This window comes from Procambarus clarkii, chromosome 4 (genome assembly GCF_040958095.1).
Source record: "Procambarus clarkii isolate CNS0578487 chromosome 4, FALCON_Pclarkii_2.0, whole genome shotgun sequence".
NCBI lineage: Eukaryota > Metazoa > Arthropoda > Malacostraca > Decapoda > Cambaridae > Procambarus > Procambarus clarkii.
Window position 1 is genome coordinate 44,650,601 of NC_091153.1, and position 25,241 is coordinate 44,675,841.

General features: G+C 44.6%; 1 protein-coding gene across 3 annotated transcripts in view; it reads right to left on the reverse strand.

The window, feature by feature from the left end:
• Window positions 1-24,992, reverse strand: part of LOC123750026 (uncharacterized) — a 47,852-nt gene extending 22,860 nt beyond the window's left edge. The window contains exons 1-20 of one of the 3 annotated variants that reach the window (XM_045732156.2): window positions 24,845-24,992; window positions 21,449-21,669; window positions 19,686-19,846; window positions 19,088-19,180; window positions 17,481-17,651; window positions 16,167-16,324; window positions 15,544-15,779; window positions 13,924-14,174; window positions 12,790-12,966; window positions 12,305-12,414; window positions 11,808-11,976; window positions 9,305-9,390; window positions 8,793-8,975; window positions 7,855-7,999; window positions 7,177-7,352; window positions 6,483-6,681; window positions 5,971-6,093; window positions 5,183-5,308; window positions 2,799-2,983; window positions 208-1,267 (exon numbers count right to left, since the gene is read on the reverse strand). In XM_045732156.2, the coding sequence (XP_045588112.2) occupies window positions 208-1,267; window positions 2,799-2,983; window positions 5,183-5,308; window positions 5,971-6,093; window positions 6,483-6,681; window positions 7,177-7,352; window positions 7,855-7,999; window positions 8,793-8,975; window positions 9,305-9,390; window positions 11,808-11,976; window positions 12,305-12,414; window positions 12,790-12,966; window positions 13,924-14,174; window positions 15,544-15,779; window positions 16,167-16,324; window positions 17,481-17,651; window positions 19,088-19,180; window positions 19,686-19,846; window positions 21,449-21,516 (3,877 nt within the window). In that variant the 5' untranslated portion in view covers window positions 21,517-21,669; window positions 24,845-24,992. Of the gene's footprint in view, window positions 1-207; window positions 1,268-2,798; window positions 2,984-5,182; window positions 5,309-5,970; window positions 6,094-6,482; window positions 6,682-7,176; window positions 7,353-7,854; window positions 8,000-8,792; window positions 8,976-9,304; window positions 9,391-11,807; window positions 11,977-12,304; window positions 12,415-12,789; window positions 12,967-13,923; window positions 14,175-15,543; window positions 15,780-16,166; window positions 16,325-17,480; window positions 17,652-19,087; window positions 19,181-19,685; window positions 19,847-21,448; window positions 21,723-24,844 lie in introns of all 3 variants that reach the window. The other 2 variants (XM_045732163.2, XM_069334069.1) reach the window with 2 other exon arrangements.
• Between the last annotated feature and the right edge of the window lie 249 nt (window positions 24,993-25,241).

A 25,241-nucleotide genomic window follows, 5' to 3' on the forward strand; every position in this document is an offset into this window, starting at 1 on the left:
TTGGTGGGAGTGGCAGTGCTCGTGGTACTAGTAGGGTGCGTGTGTGATATATAAATCAAATGATAGTGTAAATATATTCAAGTCATTAAAAAACAAAAATTAAATTTTTTTAATTTTGTCAACGTTAAGTTTAATGGTTATTAGTCTATTACTACAAATTATTTTCAAACTACATTCCAAGGATGTCAAAAAACTGTCGACTCCTACCTGTAAGAAGCACGTCTCTTCTGGTCCTCTTGAGGGAGACTGCAGTAGTCCTGGCCAGCTGCTGGCGGTAGGACGCAAGCATCTGCAGCAGTTGAAGTCTTTCTTCTCTGTTCCCTGGCGGGGCGCTGCATAGCGCAGCCACCTGAAGGCCCTCCCACAACTCTCTCCTCTCCTGGATGATCTCCAACAGTTTTCCCAGTTCGTGATCCACTGCAGCCTTCTGCAGCAGCACCACCTGCTGGTCTGAGAGCCGCGCCATCGTCGTCTCCAGTACCGAACCATACCGGATGATCCTCTTCAGCGTGTTATATATTGCATTAATGGAATGGTCGCACGTGCTAATTTCACGACGATCAGTTTTATTTATGGAAAGCCTTTGTGGACACACAAAGCGGCAGATGTTGTAGTCATTGTTAGAGGCTCTAGTCCTGCTGTCATCGAGTGCATACATAAGGAGGTCAAGAGTCTCGAGATCTCGCCGTTCTGCGAGTCTTCGTGAACTGATGAACATTAAGAAAACATCGTGCATGTTCACATCTTGTTCAGCAAGGCGAGTCTTGGCATCAGTTATGACTTTCTCAATGTCTGCTCTGTAGTGTGTGATATTTGCGCGGTTAAACAGCTCGTCATTTGGCCTTTCCCCCTGAAACATGTTATCAAGCAGGACATCGCAGAGCAAGAGATCAGCAGCGGCTGTGTAGAGCGAGGCATAACTGGGCTCCTGGGCCAGTCTGATATAAAAAGCAATGTTCTGCCGATTGAAAGCTCCTCCCCCAGCAGGGTGGAAGTCATCAGAGGTCATTAGATCCTGCGAGGTGGTCAAAATCCGGAGCGCCCCCAGCAGCACCTGTAGACGGGCTTCTCCCTCCGTCAGTTCCCAGTCGTGCTGGGTCGTGCAAGCCTGGAGTCTGGAGTCCGCCTCACGACGCTTTCGCTTGTATGTGTAGGAGCCCTCCGAGGTGACCTCCTGAAGCAGTCGCATGGAGGAGAAGGTCTTCCGGGACGTTACTACCTGGAGGGCCCCAACCACACGCAGAAGGTCCAGATTCTTATTGCTCACCTGTCCTCGAAATGAAAAGGAGGGAATTATCAGGGGGGGGGAAGAGACAAGCCATTACGACTATATAGCACTTGCAAGGGATCAGGATAAGGATTTGAGATTGGACCGAGGGAGGGAAGGAATGGTGCCTAACCACCTGGACGGTCGGGGATTGAACGCTGACCTGCATGAAGCGAGACTGTCGCTCTACCGTCCAACTAAAAGGGTTGGGCAATACCATCTAGTATTAAAAGGTCCAATATTTACAAGAGAATAAAAGGCCAGTATTTACCCGTTATTTTGGAACCTGTTCTGAACACGTGAGTATAAATGCCCTGTGTGGATGGGTGACCAACCTGTTCTCTCGAATAATAACGCATTTTCACCTCATAATCCCCAAACGGACAAAATATGATGTACTATAAATCATAGCGACTCTCAAATATCCACGTTTTCAACGCGTGTGTCCTCCGACTAGGTTCAGGCAATTTAGCACATCCTTTTATGTCCGTTGCAACAACTCTTAGATGACAGGCTATTCCCCCCCCCCCCCCCATGTGATTTTTCTCTAAATCACCTGGACGAAATGAGCGAGACCTCCCGCAAAATTAAGATGAATCCAAATAGCATAATTCGCAATAAAATAACTTTAAAGGCCTCGCAAATAAAAAAGATGAATACCGTAAAGTGATGTCTTTATTCCACTATCAGGAATAGACATCACTTTAGTGCTAGTCAATGAAATCTTAGAAATGTCACTTACCCTCAACAACACTATAGAATATGCCTCGTATGCTCCAAGAACAAATTAGCATCTATTATTAAACTAAAAACCCAATTACTCTCAACATGGTTGACGAAAACTTTATTTGCAGGCTGCAAACTTCAAAAACTTTGGTGAAACTAACCGAATGCATTGCAAACTTTAATTATGTATTTGCAACAATGATACTGAAAAACGTGCAAGAGTGCACACCACAACTCTTTAATTTAATGTCACAAACTCCCCGTAAACACCAAAATAATTAAACGCTGACAAGGTAATTTTAAGACAAAATTACAGAGGTACGAGAATAAATTTCCTACTCAAGATGGTAGACTCGACCATCTACTTCCACTACTTTTCCTTGTCTACCCCGCTCACGCAGTCGGTATTCGCTACTGTTGGGAAAACTAAATGAAATTCTACCCTGACCCCCAATGTGCTATATTGTGTTATTTTACAATATTGTAATTTATATTTCTACATTTGCCCAATGGGTAGAAATGGGGATTTCTATTTCATCGATGGGGATTTTCCCTTCATCTTATCCCGCTCCTTTGCTTCGTATCCCACATTAGTGCTATTTAGTCGTACAGGTTTAGCGCGCTCTCTTCAATAACTTTATGGTATTAAAAATTTAAATTCTAAGTCAAACAGTATTCAGTTAAAGGTAGCAATGACATCACCCCTGGACACGGCAGGGACGCCAGTACTGTGTATACTGAATATTTCGATCCCAACCCGCGATCCTCCTCAGCAGTGAGCGAGAATAATGACGCCAGTACTGACCGTGATGGTGTGTAGAGCGGTGTTGATGGTGAGGGAGGCGGCGAGGAGGTGGGTGAAGGCTGCCGACGACACACTGTAGGGAAGGTGATAGTGTCTCTGGAAGACCTCACCTGGCACCCTCACACCGTTGACCCTCCCAGTCACCCTGGCTGACAGGCACCTCATGCCGCCCACACGGTGATCACCTGCAGTGTGGAGAAAGTTATTACACCCGACCACTATACGGCCATTACCCGACCATAACCTGCAGTGTGGATAAAGTTATTACACCCGACCACTATACGGCCATTACCCGACCATAACCTGCAGTGTGGATAAAGTTATTGCACCCGACCACTATAATGCCATTACCCGACCAACCTGGACCTGCATTATGGACAACCTAGCAAGTGTTCCAGCCAATATACGAGCACTTGCCTTCATCAGTACTTGCTTATATTGAATACCGTTCTGTGCCGACAATTACTTAAAATACTGCTACCGGTTACCTATTAACCAATACAGAACACTGCATGACGCCATCAGAAGACCCTTTTGGTGCCATGAAACGAGAATCGACCCCGATTCATTGCTCTGAAGATCATTGACGGATGTTCGAGCCCAACTTCCAGTCTTCGCTTCTTGTGCCAGGAATTATAAACATACTGTACTGTAGGTCATTTTGTATTAATAATTAAATTGTCCCATTAAAGCTTTATACTTAAGCTTACTGTAACTAGGCATTATTTCATCATTTCCAGTTTAGTGAATTTTAAACACTAAAACTAACCGACGAATTAAATTCTACATTTAATTTACAACATGATTTAGATCTAGTAAAAAATAAAATACGAAAAATAGCAATTTTACGCCGGTCTTCATACTGGAATTTTTAATGCAAATTCGCTAAACCTAAAATGTAAATCGTTATTGCCTGGGTAATTAACGCATCTTCCAAGTATTTTGTGTCACTCGAAGATTAGCCACGCTGACAAGACTATAAAGCGCCCTGTCTGCCTTGTAATTTTTTTTAAGTAATTAAAAAAAATACGCCATGAAATTATTTTAAGAAAAGTCATTATTGCTGGCGTGTTTCCTGGGGGAGGAGAGGGCTTTGACGGGCGCCGCTCGCAGCGGCCTCTTCCCAGGCCCAGATAAATATTACTTTCTTGTCTTGGCCTCAAAGATATTTATAATTTAAGAAGCGCGTGAGAGACGGTCCTCCAAGCACTGGAATAATTGCACTTGTAATAAAATCTTTGTGGTTTTTACCCTTGACTGAGTCTGTCGAGGCTGCGAACAGCTTTTTGTCAAGGGTTGTGTCTAGGTAGGTAGGTATGTAGGCTGTGCTTGTAGGGAGAGGTTTAGCTCCTGGGCGGCTCCTCTCATTTACCGGTCGGCTGAAGTCAAGGCTCGTGGCCCAATTGCTTTATATCCCACCTGCTTTTGAAGCTGTATGCTGTTGGAATCAAAGGTTATTAAAGCTAATTTTTCAATGCACTCAGAAAAGTTCGTGTTTATCCTCGTGCTTCAGTTTCTAGTTCCTTTTGTGTAAAATTCTTTCCTCAAGAGCACCATGTTTCGCCAAAAGAGCTTCAAGAGCACACTCGAGTGAAACAAGTCCTGGTGATACGAACCGTCTTTAATGAAAATGAACGCGGTTAAAGCCGTTAGCTTGACGAAAGGACTGGTATCTCATCACTGGGAATCATTCCTGACGGCAGAAAACGATCTTAACTTTTCCAGATTTAAGAAACCCGAATTGTGACGTCCGAGTTTTCCCGTCTTCGTCCGAGTGATATTCCACAGATCTTCAGCCGTTCAACCACTCAATGCATGGAGGACAGAAGAAAATGTATATATGCTGGTTAGCATTGTAAATGTGTGGCCACGTGTGTGGTAGATAATAAAAAAAATGCATGTTAAACTTGTCCCGAGGGGGAGGAGGGGGGGGTAAGTGGACAGGACACAGATCAAGATAAATTCGTCTTTAAAGTTTCCTTCTCTGAATACTTAGACACCACGAGCTGATGATTAAGGTAAAAAACTACCTGCAAATATTTTTTTTATTTTGAACGCATCAGTTAGTCGTCGAGCCAAAATAGGTTTTGATACTGAAGTAAATTTGACATTTCTACCGTTAGAAAGTGGTACGAGTCTACGTTCATGTCAGCATCTGCTCAATGAACATGATCAAACGTTCCTTCCAAATGTCATGGGGGATTTTAACATTTCTATATTGTACCTCACTGAAACGGCCCTTGTGGATTTGTTCATTTGATGCATCACGTTAGTGTGATCTGTGTGTAAATTATACCTCAGTGTAAAGGAGACCTCGCATAAGCCCAGATTTGTATAGTCAATCACTATTAAATTCCACAAGACCACTAAGATTCAAGACTTACCGGTAACGACCTGGTTCTCAAATCTGTCCAGACGGAGGAGGTTGTCTAAGATGATACTGGCGGTAATGTTGGCTTCCAGGTCCCTGTGGTAGACGAGGTCGCCTTCAACAACCACGTGACCTGTAACTACACCACACTAAGAGTTGTTGATTGTTCGGGGTCAAGAGTCCGGCACGAACAAGCGGCCATTCGGCTCACACTTGATTTATCAATAATCTAACGAAAGATAAAGTATACAATTGTTGTCTAGGACTAAATCATTGCAAACTCATCTATTTGATATAGTTCACAATTTTGGTTGTAACCGTATTAGAAAACCAAACGCTTACATTAGCGCTTCATGAAAATAGTAAATTTAATTAGCAAATTGGAAATATCTAATACATCATAAAATTTTGTCAAATGGGTATCGAGAGGGAAAATGATTTGGAAATAAATTCAAAAAGAAGAATCCGAGGCTTCATCTATTAGTATTTTGTCGGTAAAGCTATTTAGAAGGGAAGGAAACTATCAGGAGAAAGGGAAGGGAACTATCAGGGGGGAAAGCGCCGAGCCATTACGACTATATAGCACCTGGAAGGGGGTCAAAATAAGGATTTGGGATGGGACGGGCAGAGAAGGAATAGTGCCCAACCACTTATGGACAGTCGGGGATTGAACGCCGACCTGCATGAAGCGAGACCGTCGTTCTACCGTCTAGCCCAAGTGGTTGGAAAGCGTCAAGTCATTGCGACTATGCAAGCACAGCTATTTAGAAGAACTAGAGAAGGTTAACGCAGGGAGTCTACCAGCCGAGGTGGTGTGCGAGACATCTCGCCGGAGCAGAGAGCTGAAGAGCTGGTCGATGTTGATGGTGTTGATGGTGGTGACGCGTACATCCTTGGCGGTCATGTCTCCACACGTCACTATCCCTGGATAAAGTTTCCAATAGTCATCGACGTGTCATGTATAGTACTGTTATTTATTTCTAAAACCCTCCCCCCCCCCTGGTAGATAATGAAAATTTTAATAGACAAATAGTATAATTTAGCAGGCCAGCCAGCCCAAACTATTGGTAAACTTTTCTACAATATTTTCAAACTTTACTAGTGCAAGCTATGAGTCACAATAACGTGGCTGAAGTATGTTGACCAGACCACACACTAGAAGGTGAAGGGACGACGTCGTTTCGGTCCGTCCTGGACCATTCTCAAGTCACAATCGACTTGAGAATGGTCCAGGACGGACCGAAACGACGTCGTCCCTTCACCTTCTAGTGTGTGGTCTGGTCAACAAACTTTACTAGTCCCCGATACGGCACCTGCGTAGCTGTGAATGTTGGTGGTGAAGAGAACGTCCCTAGCGACCCTCACACCGTCCACAGTCGCCAAGGACACCAGGAAGGACGCCGCCAATCTCCCCCTGAAGGTCACGTCCCCAGAGACGACGTGACGACCCGAAAGCGTCACGTAAGTAGACATGGCTCGACCCATCAGCAGCTTCTCCACCCAAGTCGCACCCTGTGGAAGGAACACAATGTATCAAGCTACGTGGCCGCCTCTACTTCTAAGTGTTCCAGCCGCGCTGGAGCACAGAAAGCCACAGCTACCATAAGCTACACCAAATACGAGATTTGTTATTTTCCGCATATTTTTCTGCTGCTGTAGAAAAATTCAGCTGCTGTGGCGAGTTTAATTTTTTCCAGGTGATTATTGCAAGCATTAAAGCATTTTTATAACGAGTTCTAATTAAACACGAAGTTACTGAAAATTCTTGTTAACAAGGTGTTAAAATATTTGCTTAATGGATCTGTGAACAAAATTCGTCCATTGATAAAAAGGGGGTAATATATAATTGCAAACTGTAGATCATCCAATAGGTTTACACAAGTCAATTTACGAGGCCTCACGAAGCCAGAGGCAGGGCCCTGAACTAGGGAGCCACGCTAGCTCCAGGGGATCGAACTAGTGTATGCTAGAATCGTTACCAGTGGATCAACAAAAGACCTTCCTTACCCGCGACAGAACATGCTCAAAAGTAAACATATCCCGGTTGATGCTGTTTCTCATGTTCAGTCTAACCAGGTGGTCGTATATCACAGATTGCCCGTTGACCCAGGCTGAGTGGAGGCTGCTGACAGAGGACTCTGCGGACACCTGACTTCCCTCCACTCTTGTCAAGTGCAACCCAGCTGACGAGAAAGATTAGGAAACCTAAAAACTCTCTCGCTAATCAATTCTTAAACTCATTCGTATAATGCATGAGATAGACTGCTGGATTTATCAATTTGATTGTCTATGGAAAAACTATGGAATATGTAGTGACTGTTCATGAAGTGTCATGTAGAGGAAATTGAGTGGATTTTAGAGGGGGGGATTGTAAACTGGAATTATGTAGAGAAGTGAGTGGGAAGTGAGAAATATAATTCTTTAAATGCAAAATGGAATGGTGAAAGGTATGTAGGTAGGAAGGGAATGGAACTATTAGGGGAAAGCGCCAAGGCATTACGACTATATAGCACTGGGAAGGGGGTCAGGATACGGATTTGGGATGGGACGGTGGGCAGGAATGGTACCCAACCGCTTTGCCAGTCGGGGATTGAACGCCGACCTGCACGAAGCGAGACCGTCGCTCTACTGTCCAGTCCAAGTGGTTGAGGTTGAAAGGAAGTTAGGGTCATGATCAGTACTGACCTGGCCAAGTGACGGGACCCTTGTGAATGACGACGTTCCTGAACCTGGCGCGGAGCTCTGCGACCTGGAGCTGCAGCCTCTCTGACACCTCCGTCAGGTACTCCCACGAGGGCGGTATCCACACCTCCGTCGACCTTGAGTACACCTGTGACACCCAGGTGGAGTACATTTAGTACAGGGAGACAACACAGTATCAAGAATATGTTGTGAGCCAATCGACAAGATTGTACTAAATTCCTCACGTCCTCAAAGCCAGCCCCCTATCCCCACGTGGTCAAAGCCAGGCCCCCATCCCACGTCCTCAAAGCCAGCCCTCCAACCCCCCCCCACGTTCTCATAGCCCGCCCCCCCAACCCCTACCGTGGTCAAAGCCACGTGCTCATCTCCAAAAGGAATGAATCAGACAAATCATAATTTTGTATTCCATTAGTCTACAAAGTATATTGGAAAATCTGATCTAACATTAAGAGATACCCAATCTTTTTGTCATTTTTCACACTTAAAACACATTAGTTTCAGGTAAATCCAGCACCGTCATTCTCCAGCAATACATAAAACAATGGATGTAAATTGCAACACTGAATCCTTTAACAACAAATGAAATCAAGACACTGACTAATTAACATTCACGAATAACACATTAAACAGCTGTATGACATGCAGCTAAAGACATCTTCCAGCCTACCTTAGTGGCCCCTCCCAGCCTACCTTAGTGGCCCCTCCCAGCCTACCTTAGTGGCCCCTCCCAGCCTACCTTAGTGGCCCCTCCCAGCCTACCTTAGTGGCCCCTCCCAGCCTACCTTAGTGGCCCCTCCCAGCCTACCTTAGTGGCCCCTCCCAGCCTACCTTAGTGGCCCCTCCCAGCCTACCTTAGTGGCCCCTCCCAGCCTACCTTAGTGGCCCCTCCCAGCCTACCTTAGTGGCCCCTCCCAGCCTACCTTAGTGGCGTGGCTGGCCAAGAGTACCCTCAAGTGACCATGGAGAGCGACTTGCTGCGTGAAGGTGTACCCATAGGTGGTCTTAGGCGCCGCCTTAACCCGCTTCAGAAGGCTGGTCACATCCTGCCGGGTCAGCTCCAGCAGACGCTCCCTACACCACTTCTGAGAGTTCTTCCGAAACTCCTGGAGTGAGGAGAGACGCTGGTCAGCAGATACAGGGGAGGGGAAACTATACAGGATTAAAAGGTACTCTTAGGAGAAAAGGGGACGATCGTGATTGCCAAAGAGGGGGGAAAATGGGGTGTAAGAGGGGTCATTGAGGCAGGATAGTCTTCGCAGTGTTCAACTGCTTCGTTAGACATTTGGCGTAGCGCGAGTCTAACGCCAAACGAACTCATTTGATGCAATTATCGGGAGAACGCAAGCGCCCACACGCCCATACATACACACAAGGAGGTAGTTCCACAGGCACAATCACACAAGCAGGGGTCCTGTACACGCACACAACCTACCTGCAGGGACTTGTCTCTACTGAAGGTGATGGCGTAGAGTGTTGGTTTATCTCCACCAGTCTTCTGCGGGTCTCTGTTCGTCACGGCTGTCAAGTGAACCGGAGTGTTAGTGTATATGCAATGTTGCAAGCAACTACTCTTACCTAGCCTCGGTCCTACGGTAACAACGCCCCTCTGCAATTACTACCAATCCCCAGCAATGACATTACGACTCGGCAATTTCCCAACCACCTACCCACCCCTGCAATCGCCCCTGGGGGATTGACAGTAGAAATAGTATTCAGTGTGAACAGTGTCTAACAGAACGAAGGGACATGGGTGGATGGTGGAAACTCAATCGAGTCGGTTAAGAAGTTTTCTTTTAGCGTGAGTAGTGGGAAAACTGAATTAACTTTAGTTTGCTTCTACAACCTGCTCCTTTTTCATAATTTTAAAACTTTGATATGTTAGGGAAATGGGACAGGAGATGCTGTAAACAATCGGTGGCTAGAAAGACGGTATCCAAGAAGCAATTCTCGATCCTGCAGGTACAAATAGGCGAGTTGACCAAACTACACACTAGATAGTGATGGAACGACGACGTTTCGGTCCGTCCTGGATCATTCTCGACCGAAAAGTCGTCGTCCCTTCACTTTCTAGTGTGTGGTTTGGTAAACATATTTCAGCCACGTTGTGACTCATCGTCTGCAACTAGGCGATTATTCTAGTTTAATAATTACACTTAATAGCTCTAAGGATAGGTAAATTACACACAAATATTAATTATATATGTACAGGGCGATACGATCATGAAAAAATCAGCAAGAGCTTTGATGAGAAATCGAAGCCGCACACTTGACACTATCAAGCACATGTCCATGACCACTGCACCAGGACATGGTAAAAGCAATACAACCTGGGCTGGAGGTAGAACACCCGTAAGCCAGAGGGCATTTTAGTGTGTGAAACCCTGATTGGGCTTCAGTAGAAGCTTCAGGACAGCTTGAGGATACAGTCGAATCCCAGAATTAATTGCTTTTACCATGTGTTGTTGTAGTGGTGTAAAGCGTGAGCTTCAGAGTAGCTAGTGTGCAGGTTCGAAATCTTCCTCATGGTTCCAAATTTTCTTATCGATACATCACATGATGCACAACGAAATCACATTAACATTCCCACCTCAGCGAAGTGCATAAAATCTCACAGAAATCAACATTATCGTGATATCAATGAACAAATCCACAGGAGCGAGGCTGGAACACCCAGCGTGTAGGTTCGAACCCTTATGACTTTTGTGGATTTGTACATCAAATTACAACTCGTGCACAGGACACAGTAAACAACTGTGACTGCTCCCAGCAACAGCCGGCATGCAAGCACATAAAAATCAACATTGTTTATTTTATTCCAACCATAAAAACAAATTTAAACAAGCACGTAAAATAGACCTTCATTTGTATCAAAATATTTAACACTAACTCAAGCATGGTGTCCACCCACACGAGACCAATAGATTTAAATATTGGGACCCTTTACTGTATTTTCAATCTAATACTATTAATGGGGGGGTTGAAAAATTCCTTAAGAATCTTATTAAATTACCCAATGCCAGAAACGCTGCACAGTTGCTATTATCACTAAAGCAGCACAAGTGGCCGACCTTATCTAACACGACTGATTCCAGAGATGTCACACGCATTACAACACGCCCCACCGTGAGTAGGTAGAATTTGGACGGAACGGAATAATAATAGGAACTGGGCAAGTTGGCGAGCCACTATCGCTACTAACGAGTTCGTTATCATAACAGTACAGGTTAACCCTTACCTTGAGGCGATTCCGGGGCTCAGCGACCCTTCTGCCCGGTCGTCGCTCATATTACCCTAGCCAGGGATACAATCTTTTGTCGGCCATGATGATTCATTTATCCAGTGCTAGACATGATGGGTGACAAAACTACATTCGTTTAATCTGGTCTAACCAACCCAATTTGGAATGAATATTATGCTGTAATTAAATATACGAATCTGAGACCTCACGTTCAGCCAAACATCTTTAACAACAAAATATATTACGAAACTTTTTCCGTGATGTTTACAGATGGCCGAGCTTGTCTGCAAATAAAACTCTACTCCCACAAACAGTCATGGATGATTGAGTATGGGTTAATACCTATCCCCCTTAGGGAGCCTGTCGGCCGAGCGGACAGCACGCAGAACTTGTGATCCTGGGTTCGATCACAGGCGCCGGTGAGAAACAATGGGCATTGTTTCTTTCACCCTATGCCCCCCCTGTTACCTAGCAGTAAAATAGGTACCTGGGTGTTAGTCAGCTGTCACGGGCTGCTTCCTGGGGGTGGAGGCCTGGTCGAGAACCGGGCCGCGGGACACTAAAGTCCCGAAGTCGTCTCAAGATAACCCTCCCCACCTACCTTTAGAACCTCTAAACAACCCCTTCCCCACTTACTAGCTCCCACACATGCCCTTCATACACTCAATCACCACTCCGACAAGGCAGCCGTACCTACCTATAAGGATTGCATTATTCCATGTGATAGTGGCCATTCGGGTGACTCCAGGACCAAAAGGTCCTGCGAAGTACTGTACCGCAGTGGGTTCGAACCTCCAGCCGTTGTACTGAAAGAACTTTACGCCCGCCACGGCGTTTGCCACGGCCAGCAGCACCGTGTCCTCTACCTGCTCCACCAGGGACGTCAAATGCGGGGGAGAAGATGCATGTAAGGGACAAGTCTACATAGTATACATGGAGGTAGAGCTATACATAGGGATTAATCACATAACCTAATCTGGAAATGGTTGGCGATAGGCAATTAAAAAAACTAAACACTATTAAAGCAATAAATCTATATTACCTGCGTGTAATGTTAGCGTTTTTAAATAACTATGGTCCAAAATTAATCCACAAAATTATGAGAAGTGCCAATGGCGGATGGTAATTTGTCCAAAGAGTAACAAAAAATATTTACATGTTGACCCAGCAGAGGCTCGCCGTGGACCTACACACCTGGATGGCAAGCCACTGGACGGCGTTCGAGGTACGGATTTCCTGGAAGGCGACAAACTTGCCGTAGTGGTAGCGGTAGATTGTCGAGCTGGTGTCCGGATTGCAGCGGCCTGGGAGTCGAAAGCGATTATTAGTTCGTAAAGCCTTTCTGTTGGATCATCTTTTGTATCCTCGAGCAGTAATATTACTATTAGCGCCAGATAAATATCCGGTTAAAAATTCTGAGACAATCGACTTGAGAATGGTCCAGGACGGACCGAAATGTCTTCGTCCCTTCACTTTCTAGTGTGGTTTGGTCAACATATTTCAGCCACGTTATTGTGACTCCTCTTCTGCAATTCTGAGACGTTTATGGAAGGGAAATTATTTAATCAGGTCTAGAGTAGTACAGGACTATTACGAACAGCAGGATAGCGGTATAGTTAATCCTGCCCGCTGCAGAAACCTCCTATTTAAGTACATGTAAACAGAGCAGCAAAACCCACCATTTTGGTCGTCCTGGCAATAGTTGGCCACGGCGAGGAAGGTGTCGTTGTGGCGGGTCGTGCCCAAAGTAAAGCTTTCGAAGTTGAAGGCGCCCTTGGTGAACACCTCCTGAAAGAGTACATAGTGACCCGCGTCCGGAGAGTAGCGGTAGATCATGCTGTAGCAGTTGTGCTGACCTGTGGGAGCAACGAAGAAGCTGGTGAGCTCTTGGTGCAGTAGGATGGAGGACAGAGAATTACAAATGTTTTGATAAAGGCAATTCTGCACAGTCCAGACACCACTTCACACAAGAGATGCCGTCAATTAGCCAGGTGCGGATGCACGCACACGTCAGGCAACAAAATCCAGACGAACTCTGTTTTTCCCCATTTGTAAGCGCGTTCGAGGCTACCTCGAATTCCCTCACGAATATACATTGACGCACGGCGCCACCCCTTCCAGTGGCCTCATCTAGGCCTTAATCTTTCAAAAGGACCATCGATAATGAGTGCCAGGAAGCTCTGCAATTCAACCCCCCCCCCCACACACACACTAATGACTGCCACCATCAATGCCTTGTGCCTATGAACTATGATGCCAAGTTGATTCAAGCTAACTAGTTGGATCCTCAAGCCAAGTCACTTATATATTGCTGTGATTGGCTTGCGTGTGCACTTTTAGTTTGTATAACTGCACCAGGCAATGGCTCTTGCCAGACTTAAAAAGACTAAATCATTACAAAGTTATTATATAGTCACTGACCTTAGCTAATGCACTATGATTGAGCTAAGGGCCAGAGACGAGTTCAATCCGATTACACTGCCTAAATATTTTATCAGTTCCTCTTAATTTCCCATGGGCGCCTAATCACCGAGTGGACGGTAGAACGGCGGTGTCGCTTCTTGCAGGTCGGCGTTCAATCCTCGACCGTCTAAGTGGTTGGTTGGGCACAATTGCTTCTCCCATCCTCCCCCATCTCAAATCCTTATCCTGATCCCTTTCAAGGGTTATATAATCTTAATGGTTTAGTGCTTTCTCATGAGAAATATCTTTCCTACCTTCAAGAACTTTCGTGATTGTTTTCACAACTTTATTGTTGTGGTCGCGGCTTTTTATCTGTAAAATCTCCATATAAACAATCCCATTCAACTTGCCTTTATTGTTCCTGAAGTTGGCAACGGCTATAAAATGGGTGTTGCCAACGAGGAAGTGCAGGAGGCCCCTCGGGTTAGTGCCGGGCAGCTCTTGCAAGACGTCGAAGTACTGCCCGGTCCAGTGGTAGAGGCGGGACACTGTGTGATAGTTGGTCTTGTTCACCCGCTTGGTACCCGTCGGAGTGGAGATTAAGCGCTCTATCACCTCCTTCGAGTCGGCGACCAGAAGGTAGTTCTTGCCACCTTGGATCCTGTTAAGGGGTGAAAGGGGAGAGAGGGGAAAAGGGGGGGGGGGTCGTTACGAGGGTTGATAAAGTAGTGGTGAAACACAGGTGGAATGGTGTGGTAAGAACAGTGTTAAAGAGAAGGGGAAATATACTGAAATAGAGGAAAAGGGAATTGAAAGGGTAAATTGAAGATGAAGGCTTACTCTCATCACTAATGGAGCATAACATTGACCTTACAACACACCTTTCTCTCACTTTCAAAAGATGCAACCAATATCATCCACCAGTGTGTGTACACAAACCAATAAACAACGTCTATCGAAAACATTCACACTAGACAAGGTCCTATAATGTTTATGTAAACAAGATCTTCCAGAATATTGTGTGTATCGACAGAATTTGTCACCTACTGCACCATCTACACCTGACAGTTTATATGGGGGTAGTAGACTATATAGAAATACAAAACATGACTTTCAGCCCAGTCCAACTAGTCAGTCAAAGTAACGTACCAAAAAAGAAAAAGACTGAAATCGAAACTATGTTGTCATGCAGTTCAAAAGCTTGAACCAATCAGTGTGAGAACTTTGATTTCAGCTTTTGCTAGGATAAAACTGGTTTACAGTCTGAACCCCCCTCTTGCCCCCCCCCCCTCCCCTCTTGGTAGTACAGTCACACGATCATACGGTTCTCCGTCCTCTCAATTAGTACATCTCATTTCTGTACACTGTGGTGCCCCAAAGTACAAATTACAAAGTACTATGGAAAAGTAGAGGATCACAAACATACGTTTCTATGCGTTTACATCATCGTCTGCACATGTAGGTTAGGGGGGTTGCCTGGGTGTGCACGTTTCCGGTTAGATTAGTACTATATATATTTCGTACGTTGTGATAAATGCAAAATAAATGAGCTGGTGTATCACTCATCGGTATCAGTGGGCATATTTTTTCCTCTAAATACTCTATATTTATAAATATATAAAACACCTTAAATTATATATAAAACGCTTCAAATTATATATAAAACACCTCAAATCACACAAAACACCTCAAATCATATATAAAACACCTCAAATCATATATAAAACACCTCAAATCATATATAAAACACCTCAAATCATATATAAAACACCTTAAATTATATATAAAACACCTCAAATCATATATAAAACACCTCAAATCATATATAAAACACCTCAAATCATATATAAAACACCTCAAATCATATATAAAACACCTCAAATCATATATAAAACACCTCAAATCATATATAAAACACCTCAAATCATATATAAAACACCTCAAATCATATATAAAACACCTCAAATCATATATAAAACACCTTAAATTATATATAAAACACCTGAAGGTTCCACACAATCATTACCTACCACATGATCAGGTCGAGAGTGTGTTCAGCCTGAATCTTTTGCCAGAATTTCAGAGCAATATTACCAGAGATCCCGTCCGTCACCTCGTAAATCATCACCGCCTCGTGGATGTCCTCCCTGAAGGCCGTGCGTTTCGATGGGGCGAAGGGGACGATGCAGGCCAGGAGTAACACGTCGCCAGGAACCACCGTGAAGTCGCAGCTGCTCTTGCCAGGGATGGTCAACGCGTACGTCGCCTGCAGGAGGGGAGGAAGAGTGTCAGGGTGTGCGGGTTGCAGGAGGGTCGTCACCTCGCTTAGTGCTGGAACAACAGACTGGGGCAACAGTCTTCAGAGTGGTGCACAAGATGCTTAGGGGGAACTCAGCCATATCCTACAAACTGTAGGGATAGTTGAAGATGTGGTAGGGAACCATAGCCCACTCCACTCATGATAGTGAGCAGTGGGAGCACCCACCTACTCTGGCTGTGGCAGTTTAGGTGGGGGGACGGAAGGGTCACCATCACTTATGGTGGGGTTTTGAGAAGCATTATCCTACAGTTACATAGAGGTAAACCAGTAATCAGTAAGGTATAGGGACAACCACTATCAACCTATATAGTGTAAGTAAGGGTGACAACTAACCTGCCAAGTGCGCTGGTCTACGGTGTAGAGGGAGACGTTCATGGCGTTATCGATGATAGCGACGATGAGTTTACCTCGCCATACTGTCATGTGGACGGCCCCAGCGCCTGGCGCTCCTAGTCTCACAGCGCCCTCTACCGCCGCCAGCACTGGGACACCTGACAACAGAATGAAATAACACACAAGGCTGTTCTCCAGAACGTCTCAGATCGTCAAAAACGTAAATACAAGTTAGATTAGGACATTAGGTTTGGTTGGGCAAGGTAGGTGTTTGTTCTAAAATCCATTGGCAAACCCTGTTGAACGGATTCAGGTGTTCAAGCGTCTTGAATGGTTGTAACTACATGGCTGGAATCAGAGGCAAAGCCAAGTTTATTATAAATTAATGAGGTACCGACGGTAGTAAATTGAGTAGAGGATGTCGTTGCACTGGAGGCTGTGGTCTACTTGATTGTGTATTCCTGACAGCAGGCCGTGCTGAAAGCAGGCCGTGCTGACAGCAGGCCGTGCTGACAGCTGGGGCCCCTTCCCCCACGTCCGGGTAAAAGGTTACAGATTACCTTCTTGGGTCCAGGAACGAGAGAAGCAGACGACGACCTCAGTTTTGAGGATCTGACATGGCACTCTAAGCAAACTCAAATTATCACCGAGGTGGTGTATGTGGAGGCTCCGGACGCCCCTTCGACACCACGACGCTTAGAGTACTTCCAGGTGTGAGCAATGAGCACTCCAAGTACCCTAAGTGTATATATATACACACAGCGTATAAATGATAGGTGAATGCACGTCATGCATTCACCTATCACAACACCCTAATACAGAACGGCCCTAAAGCTTACCTTCAGCAGTCAGACTCCCTATCATACACTCTTGACAGTCATGTTTGTTACGTTTCGTTAGCCTTTTCTGCCAACAGCGAGTTTGATATAGACTGGCCTGAAGATACCAGATACACAATCTAAATACCCCCCCCCCACACACACACACTATACAATAATGGTTTTACAAAGTCAACTAAACCAAACCTATTTAATGCAACTATTTAAGAACCATGTTGCCATCCATGTTCTTCTGAACTTGCCCCATTCATAGGCATGTATCCGAGATCAAGCAGAAAAGTAAGTTTATATACATAGTAACGTCAGAATTAAACAATTACAGATCACCAATCAAATAATTCTGTAAAGGAGACAAGGGAAGCGTTTACCAATTTTCCACCTGGGGAAAAAATAGTTATAGTTCAACACTTTAGAAAGTAGATTTAGAAATTACGAAAAATATAAAAGATATTTGCCAGAGGAGCAACTAACTTACCTTCTGTGTCTCTGAGGCTGGTGAAGCCCTCAAGATGATCCCGCTTGCTTCTGTGATGCTCTGAACTACTTCCGGTGGATGTGATGACCTTGTCCTCGACACTTCCGACTCCAGCGCTGACCACCTTGACCTCCTCCTCAACCTTCCGTCTCCTTGACCATCTTCCTCCAGCTGAAGGACAGATTACCTGTCTCCCATCAACTACACCCTTTATCAATCTTGGTACACCTTTATTACATCTCAAGATGCAGGCGATGAGTCACAATAACGTGGCTGAAGTATGTTGACCAGACCACACACTAGAAGTTGAAGGAACGACGACGTTTCGGTCCGTCCTGGACCATTCTCAAGTCGATTGACTCGAGAATGGTCCAGGACGGACCGAAACGTCGTCGTCCCTTCAACTTCTAGTGTGTGGTCTGGTCAACATACATCTCAAGACGATCAATTACACATTGCAATTTTCTAGATTTAGCTCGTTTGTTTTAGTCATAATTTGTGCAGTGTTTAAATCAAACAAACTCGTAGACAAAAACATAATAGAACATTGATCAAACATTTCACCCCATCGCATCTATCCACCCCTCATCAATCCACTGCTGTAACTAGTGATTACTAATACAAAACGTATACTATTATTCACAAAAAACACAGGCTAGCGGAAGAGGAATGTGTGTACTGCATAAACAAGGTGGAAGCGTCTTGGAGGCCCGAGACAAGCCATTACAAGGACGTCTGTATGTACATATATCTCCAATCACAGCTGCGTTTATTGAGACGTCGATGGAAGCCAAGTCCCAGACGTGCCACAAGTCCAATCCAGGACCGGACTTGGGGCTGCCAAGACTTCACCCATTGGCGCTGCCTAACAACTTTAAGAGCAAGTTATCGTGGGCAGAATAAATGGGACGTTTTGACAAATTTGGTCCCGTAATTTGAGGGAATATAGTCGATTGAGACGAGAATTTGTAGTTACATTAGGGAAGGCTGGTTGGTGTCTAGGATAATTTGGGGGGACCAAACCACACACTAGAAAGTGAAGGGACGACGACGTTTCGGTCCGTCCTGTACCATTCTCAAGTCGATTGTGAGAATCGACACAATCACAGGCACAATCTACTTGAGAATGGTCCAGGACGGACCGAAACGTTGTCGTCCCTTCACTTTCTAGTGTGTGGTCTGGTCAACTTTAGCCACGTTATTGTGACTCGTCGCCTGCATTTGGGGGGACAGGGAAACTTGGCTGGAAACCAACCAAGAATATATAATCTTAATGAGTTAACCTTAAGTTATCAAGCTCATTAAAGCTTAATGAGCTTGATAATTGACTTTCAGAGACTTGTGTACGACTGCTGCTCATGAAATATAAGATACTTTCTGACTACACACAAATCACAATAGCGTGATATACCAAAGGAATAAATCCTTATTAAGGGCGGTGATAAGGGTTCGAACCTTCGTCTGGAATCATCCTGGACGTTGATTCGAACCCTTATCACGGCCCTTGGGGATTTATTTATACTTGCTGAATATTCAATACAGAAATACGTGAATGTGGCTTAGAATGCTGGCCCAGCCCCTCCACTCCGGTTCCAGCACTTACGCACCCAGCAGACGCGAATCAGGGATTCGAGTGCGGAGGTTAACCAGGTCGTCAGCCTTCGTCAGCAGCTGCCTCTTGAAAGCTGTCAGCCGAGCCTCTGTTGACACACAAAGCTAAACCGTTTATATAAACTAGTCCCAATAAAACTGACTCCTACTTTTATGTCCAGCAAGGGATTTAGTAAAGAAAAATAATTACATTTGCATGTCCACACATTTAACTTACTCCCATATCAAGGTTTGGAAAGATAATCCAAGCTTTTTAGTGCACAAAAAAGAAAACTATTATATTCCAGAATATATTTCTAAAGTGTGCTTTTTTTTTATATAACCGCACTTAACCTTATCTAATAGGACATCACTGGGAACTAAAGCTTAATTATACTAAAAAAAAAAAGTACCTACGGGCTCACCATAGCCTGTGCTACTTGGAACTTTGTTCCAGGTAGCTAATCTTTAACATCATCTGATCTTCATGCATTATATTTCTGAATTTCTGAAAGAAAACTTCAGAAATACATTGCAACCAAAGTGAATGCAATGACTGCCAACTTCAATTGAACAATTGAACAGCATATTTAAAAGTTCAAGAAAATCCCTCACCCAGGTCAGACGTCTCCTTCCTGAGGACATAAGGTTGAACTGCTCGCCACATGGAGCTCAGTAAGCCTACGTCGTTTAGGCCTATGTTTTCAGCCGGCCGCACCGTACTGCTTCCCAGATCAGCCACATCCGGAGAGACTTCAGCTCCTGGGCGCCCAGACCTACCCAAGCAATGATTTAATATATGCTGGTTAGCATTGTAAATGTGTGGCCACGTTTGTGGTAGAAAAAGAATGCTTTTAATGGCCCTTTTTTGTGCTGTTAAAAAAATCAACTACAGAAGGTCTATTGGCCCATATGAGGCTACTTATATCCACCGAAACTCTTATATGTCTAACCTACGCTTGAAACAACCCAACGATTTCACGAAAATAAGGTTACCTAATCATTTTTTTAATAAATCAACAAACCCCGTTTACAAACCAGTATTTACCCAAGTCATTCCTGAATCTATACTTGTTCAATTTATATCCAATGCTTGGAGATGTATTTAAAATTGACAAAAAAAAATAGACTATTACAAAATAGTAAGGTTTCACTGCACTATGCTTTAGTCAACACTGGAATAATGGGTAATTAAGCATTTGCAGATGACATACTATGACAAGTTCACGTAGAAGTGATTGCCAGGTGTACACACTGACCTGTTGTACATCTGTCCACCAATCTCCAAGATCATACATGTCACTCCTGTCATGAGTGAATTAATATATATTTTAATTACTATTTACACCACCTAAGCTAACCTTTTTCCGTGACTTGTAAAATCTGGCGGTTGCCTACACGCTTTCAGACCGGCAAAGCTGTAATTATTTCGTTGGTTCATGACTGAATACAGACCCTGAGGCTACAAAGAAACTCATCCATTAGTGGTAATGGATAGGTTTAGTCCAAGTCCACAATCGACTTGAGAATGGTCCAGGACGGACCGAAACGTCGTTGTCCCTTCACTTTCCAGTGTGTGGTCTGGTGAACCTATCCATTACAGCCTTAAACAGCGCCGTTTTCAAGTAAATGATATTTGTGACAACCCCAAATGCAGCTCTGCAAGCTGCATTGTTCTTTATAGTACTGAAAACAAACCGTTCAAGCCAGTTTATCATAATTATCGAGGTTATACACAGGTATATCATACCTATTATATACCCATTATCCTATTACACAAAGTTAGCAGTATAACCGGTTATAACACCTGGACTAGGCCTAAATCTCAACATTCCATTTAGTCCAGTTGCTCTGACGTACAAGACCTAAATCCAGACAAAGGTAAAAATGTATTAAATTAGAAGTTTCGAGTGAAATATTGCTCGAAAACATCAAGTCACGATTCGCTAAGCTGTCTTTGTACGCCCAATGCATACATAGTGGCAAATTATCCACAGAAAGGCACCTTTTCTCTCACACAGACACACACACTTAACAGTGGAAAGTGATGGCTGTTCTAGTTAACATTAAGTCTATATGAGGACCACTTAACATAATTTGAGATACTAATCCATCATCGTGACCAGGGACTTTGTGAGGGCTTTGATCGTCCTTATTACAAAACCCAACGTCTCATTCCTCATCTCAAAAGACCTCTCACATCCGTCCATTACCCCCCACATTAATTCTGTCTATAGAACTGTCATTATCGTCATTCGTGAGACTGAGAAGTCCCAAGAAGTATTTAAGTATTTCCATACGTAACGCAAAGAAGTTACATATACCAATTTAGTGGTGCAGTTACGTTTTGAATAATTGTATATTAAACCTTTACTAACCTCTTGGTTGAAGCGAAGGTTATCCAGGCTAGAGTGAGGAGAAAACCGACCAGTAGTCGTGATGCCATTATCGTTATCCAAGGATTGGGATGTCGGCTTCACCTGATGTGTGTGTGCCTCAGTCCCCCACCGGGATGTCACGAGGTGTTTGGGATTGTGAACAATACGTCAGATTGTTGGGTTAACGTCAGCTTCAGGTCTAACAATCATTCTGTTCAGGGCTTTCATATAAGGGGATTTATATTTTCAATAATTTACAGAATCTGAAAACAAACTATTCTATAGAAGTTTATAAGATTCTTATTGACATCACATTTGATATGCAAAAAGACATTCAAAATTTCAATATATATTTTTTACCGAGTTTTAGTTTTATTTTAGTCACATGCAACTAACAGCCGTTTCTATAATGGAGTAACGCAGAGGTCAACTGATGATAGAAGTGTTTAGTTCCCATGGCGTAGTGCATGCACACTCGCCGTGAACACTGTCCTGGGTTCGTATCCTGGCCGAGGAAGATTAACTTGTCGCCTTAACCGTAGCCTTTGTTTACCCAACAGTAAAATGGGTACCTGGTTGTTAAACCAATTTGGCGGGTCGTATCCCGGGGGAACACAGGATTAAGGACTTGCCCAAAACGCTACGTGTGCTAAGTAATTATCAACAGAAGGCATTGCTACACTAGTGGAAAAGTATGTAGCAGTGTGTAATGATGACCAGACCACACACTAGAATGTGAAGGGACGACAACGTTTCGGTCCGTCCTGGACCATTCACAAGTCGATTATCAACCAACTTGAGAATGGTCCAGGACGGACCGAAACGTCGTCGTCCCTTCACCTTCTAGTGTGTGGTCTGGTCTAGTCATCATACTTTAGCCACGTTATTGTGACTCGTCGCCTGCAGTCTTGTGTAGTCATGGAAAGAATATAATATAAAAATGTGAAGTACTAGCATGGAATCTGCATCTCGTGAAAAACTTAATAAAACCAAATTTGCAGCAAGACTATAGTACCTATATTAAGAGAATTAAGCTCGTAACTATGGAGGAGAAACGAGATATGATCCCAACATACAAATTACCGATAGGAATAAACATTGAGGATAGCGCCAGCCTCTTTAAATTAAAAGAAAATAGTAAACAAGAACACAGGGATGTAGGGGAAAGCGACCTAATTACGAACTTTCAAGTAATACCTCATCCCTGAACGGGTGACAAGGCTAAATGAACGAGAAGTCGTGGAAGCCACCTCCATCAAGTTAAAGACAAGATACGACAAGGAACTAACGTCAACTTACAAAAAAAAAACAGTACGAAACTAGTAGGGAGCCGGTCGGCCGAGCGGACAGCACGCTGGACTTTTAATCCAGTGGTCCTGGGTTCGATCCCAGGCGCCGGCGAGAAACTATGGGCAGAGTTTCTTTCACCCTATGCCCCTGTTACCTAGCAGTAAAATAGGTACCTGGGTGTTAGTCAGCTGTCACGGGCTGCTTCCTGGGGGTGGAGGCCTGGTCGGGGACCGGGCCGCGGGGACACTAAAAAGCCCCGAAATCATCTCAAGATAGTGCATAAAGAGCCAACCCACAATTCCCTGACCACCACTAGGCCAGCACAAACTTCTGCTTCATTAGATTAAGAAATTTTGTTTCGGAGGGATATTTGTGTTTTTCTCCCGTCGGTAAATATTGGAAAAGTCGGCAGCTGAAGCATGCGTTCATCAACCGCATGCGTTCATCAACCGCATGCGTTCGTCAACCGCATGCGTTCGTCAACCGCATGCGTTCGTCAACCGCATGCGTTCGTCAACCGCATGCGTTCATCAACCGCATGCGTTCGTCAGCCGCATGCGTTCGTCAGCCGCATGCGTTCGTCAGCCGCATGCGTTCATCAACCGCATGCGTTCGTCAACCGCATGCGTTCGTCAACCGCATGCGTTCGTCAACCGCATGCGTTCGTCAACCGCATGCGTTCGTCAACCGCATGCGTTCGTCAACCGCATGCGTTCGTCAACCGCATGCGTTCATCAACCGCATGCGTTCCTCAACCGCATGCGTTCGTCAACCGCATGCGTTCCTCAACCGCATGCGTTCGTCAACCGCATGCGTTCGTCAACCGCATGCGTTCGTCAACCGCATGCGTTCGTCAACCGCATGCGTTCGTCAACCGCATGCGTTCATCAACCGCATGCGTTCATCAACCGCATGCGTTCATCAACCGCATGCGTTCATCAACCGCATGCGTTCATCAACCGCATGCGTTCATCAACCGCATGCGTTCATCAACCGCATGCGGCGTGCAGGCCAACGCCAGAGGGAGGAGAGGGGAGGGTAGAGGCCCAGTTGATGGTCCCTCCATACTATTATTCAACTCATCAATTAGTACGTCTTTTTCTAGACGTTATGAACGTCTAGAATAAGACTTCGCCACGTTCAAAGTACCATAAGACTAGCGGCTTACATATACATGTTTTCTATACATCGAAAGACCAGGCTACGGGTGTTGATAGGGTTTAAACGCTCCTGGGGTCAGATTCACGAAGCAGTTACGCAAGCATTTACGAATCTGGGGCCAGATTCGTTACGAAGTTACGCAAGCACTTACGAACCCGTCCATCTTCTCAATCTTTGGCGGCTTTGTTTACAATTATTAAACAGTTAATGAGCTCCGAAGCACCAGGAGGCTGTTTATAACAATAACAACAGTTGATTGGCAAGTTTTCATGCTTGTAAACTGTTTAATAAACATAACCAAAGCCGTCAAAGATTGAGGAAAGATGTACACGTTCGTAATTGCTTGCGTAACTGCTTCGTGAGTCTGGCCCCTAGTTAGGGCGGTGGATTTTGTACGTGGTGGATAATCAAGACTGCGTTATTACTGGTTCTAATTGCTTGCAAACTACTCGTGTGGTGAACACGACTCAATACCCTCCCCCCAAGATGGTGCTGTGCCGAAATTTCAAAATCAAAATTTCACACAAACCAACAACATTACTTCATCAAAATCATATATAAAACAAGTCACGTGGATGACTATTCTAGGCTGGATAATCCGCCCTCTAAAAAAAATATATACGTTAGGAAGTGAAGAGGAGGGAAGTATCAGGAGAAGGCGCCAAGCCATTACGACTATATAGCACTGGGAAGGAATCAGGATAAGGATTTGGGATGTTACGGGGGGGAAGGAATGGTGCCCAAACCACTTGACGGTCGGGAATTGAACGCCGACCTGCATGAAGCGAGACCGTCGCTCTACCGTCCAGTCCAAGTAGTAGGACCAAGTGGTAAGGGCAATGTTACTTGAAACCCAATATCTGCTGGGCAATTCTTCTCATCTTCCTGTCAAGATATTTAAACCTTTTTCTATATTTACATCACACGTGTATAGAAAGTACTCACCAAAACGTCGTGGATGTGGTGGTGGTGGCAGGCCTGAACAGCTCCTGTGTGGTGTACTGTTGCTACCACTGGAGGCCCTGTTGCTCACCCCACAGACACCAACACACCACTAACAACCCTCGCCGCCCTTCACTAACTGATGGTTTAATAACGCGAATCTTCTCAACCTTTCGGTTTCAACAAGTGACGCATCTGGTCAACAGATGGCGCTGGTGAAGATTGGAGTCGCCCCTCACCAAGCTGGTAAAGAGACACTATTGGACACTATTGATGTGTCCTGGAGAAGTCTTGCCAATGTTAGGCAAATCCTTGGAAATGTATTCCCAATGTGAAAACCTTTCCTAACCTAACCTACCTAAGTCAGTAAATTATGCTCCTAGTTTATTATTATTGTTAG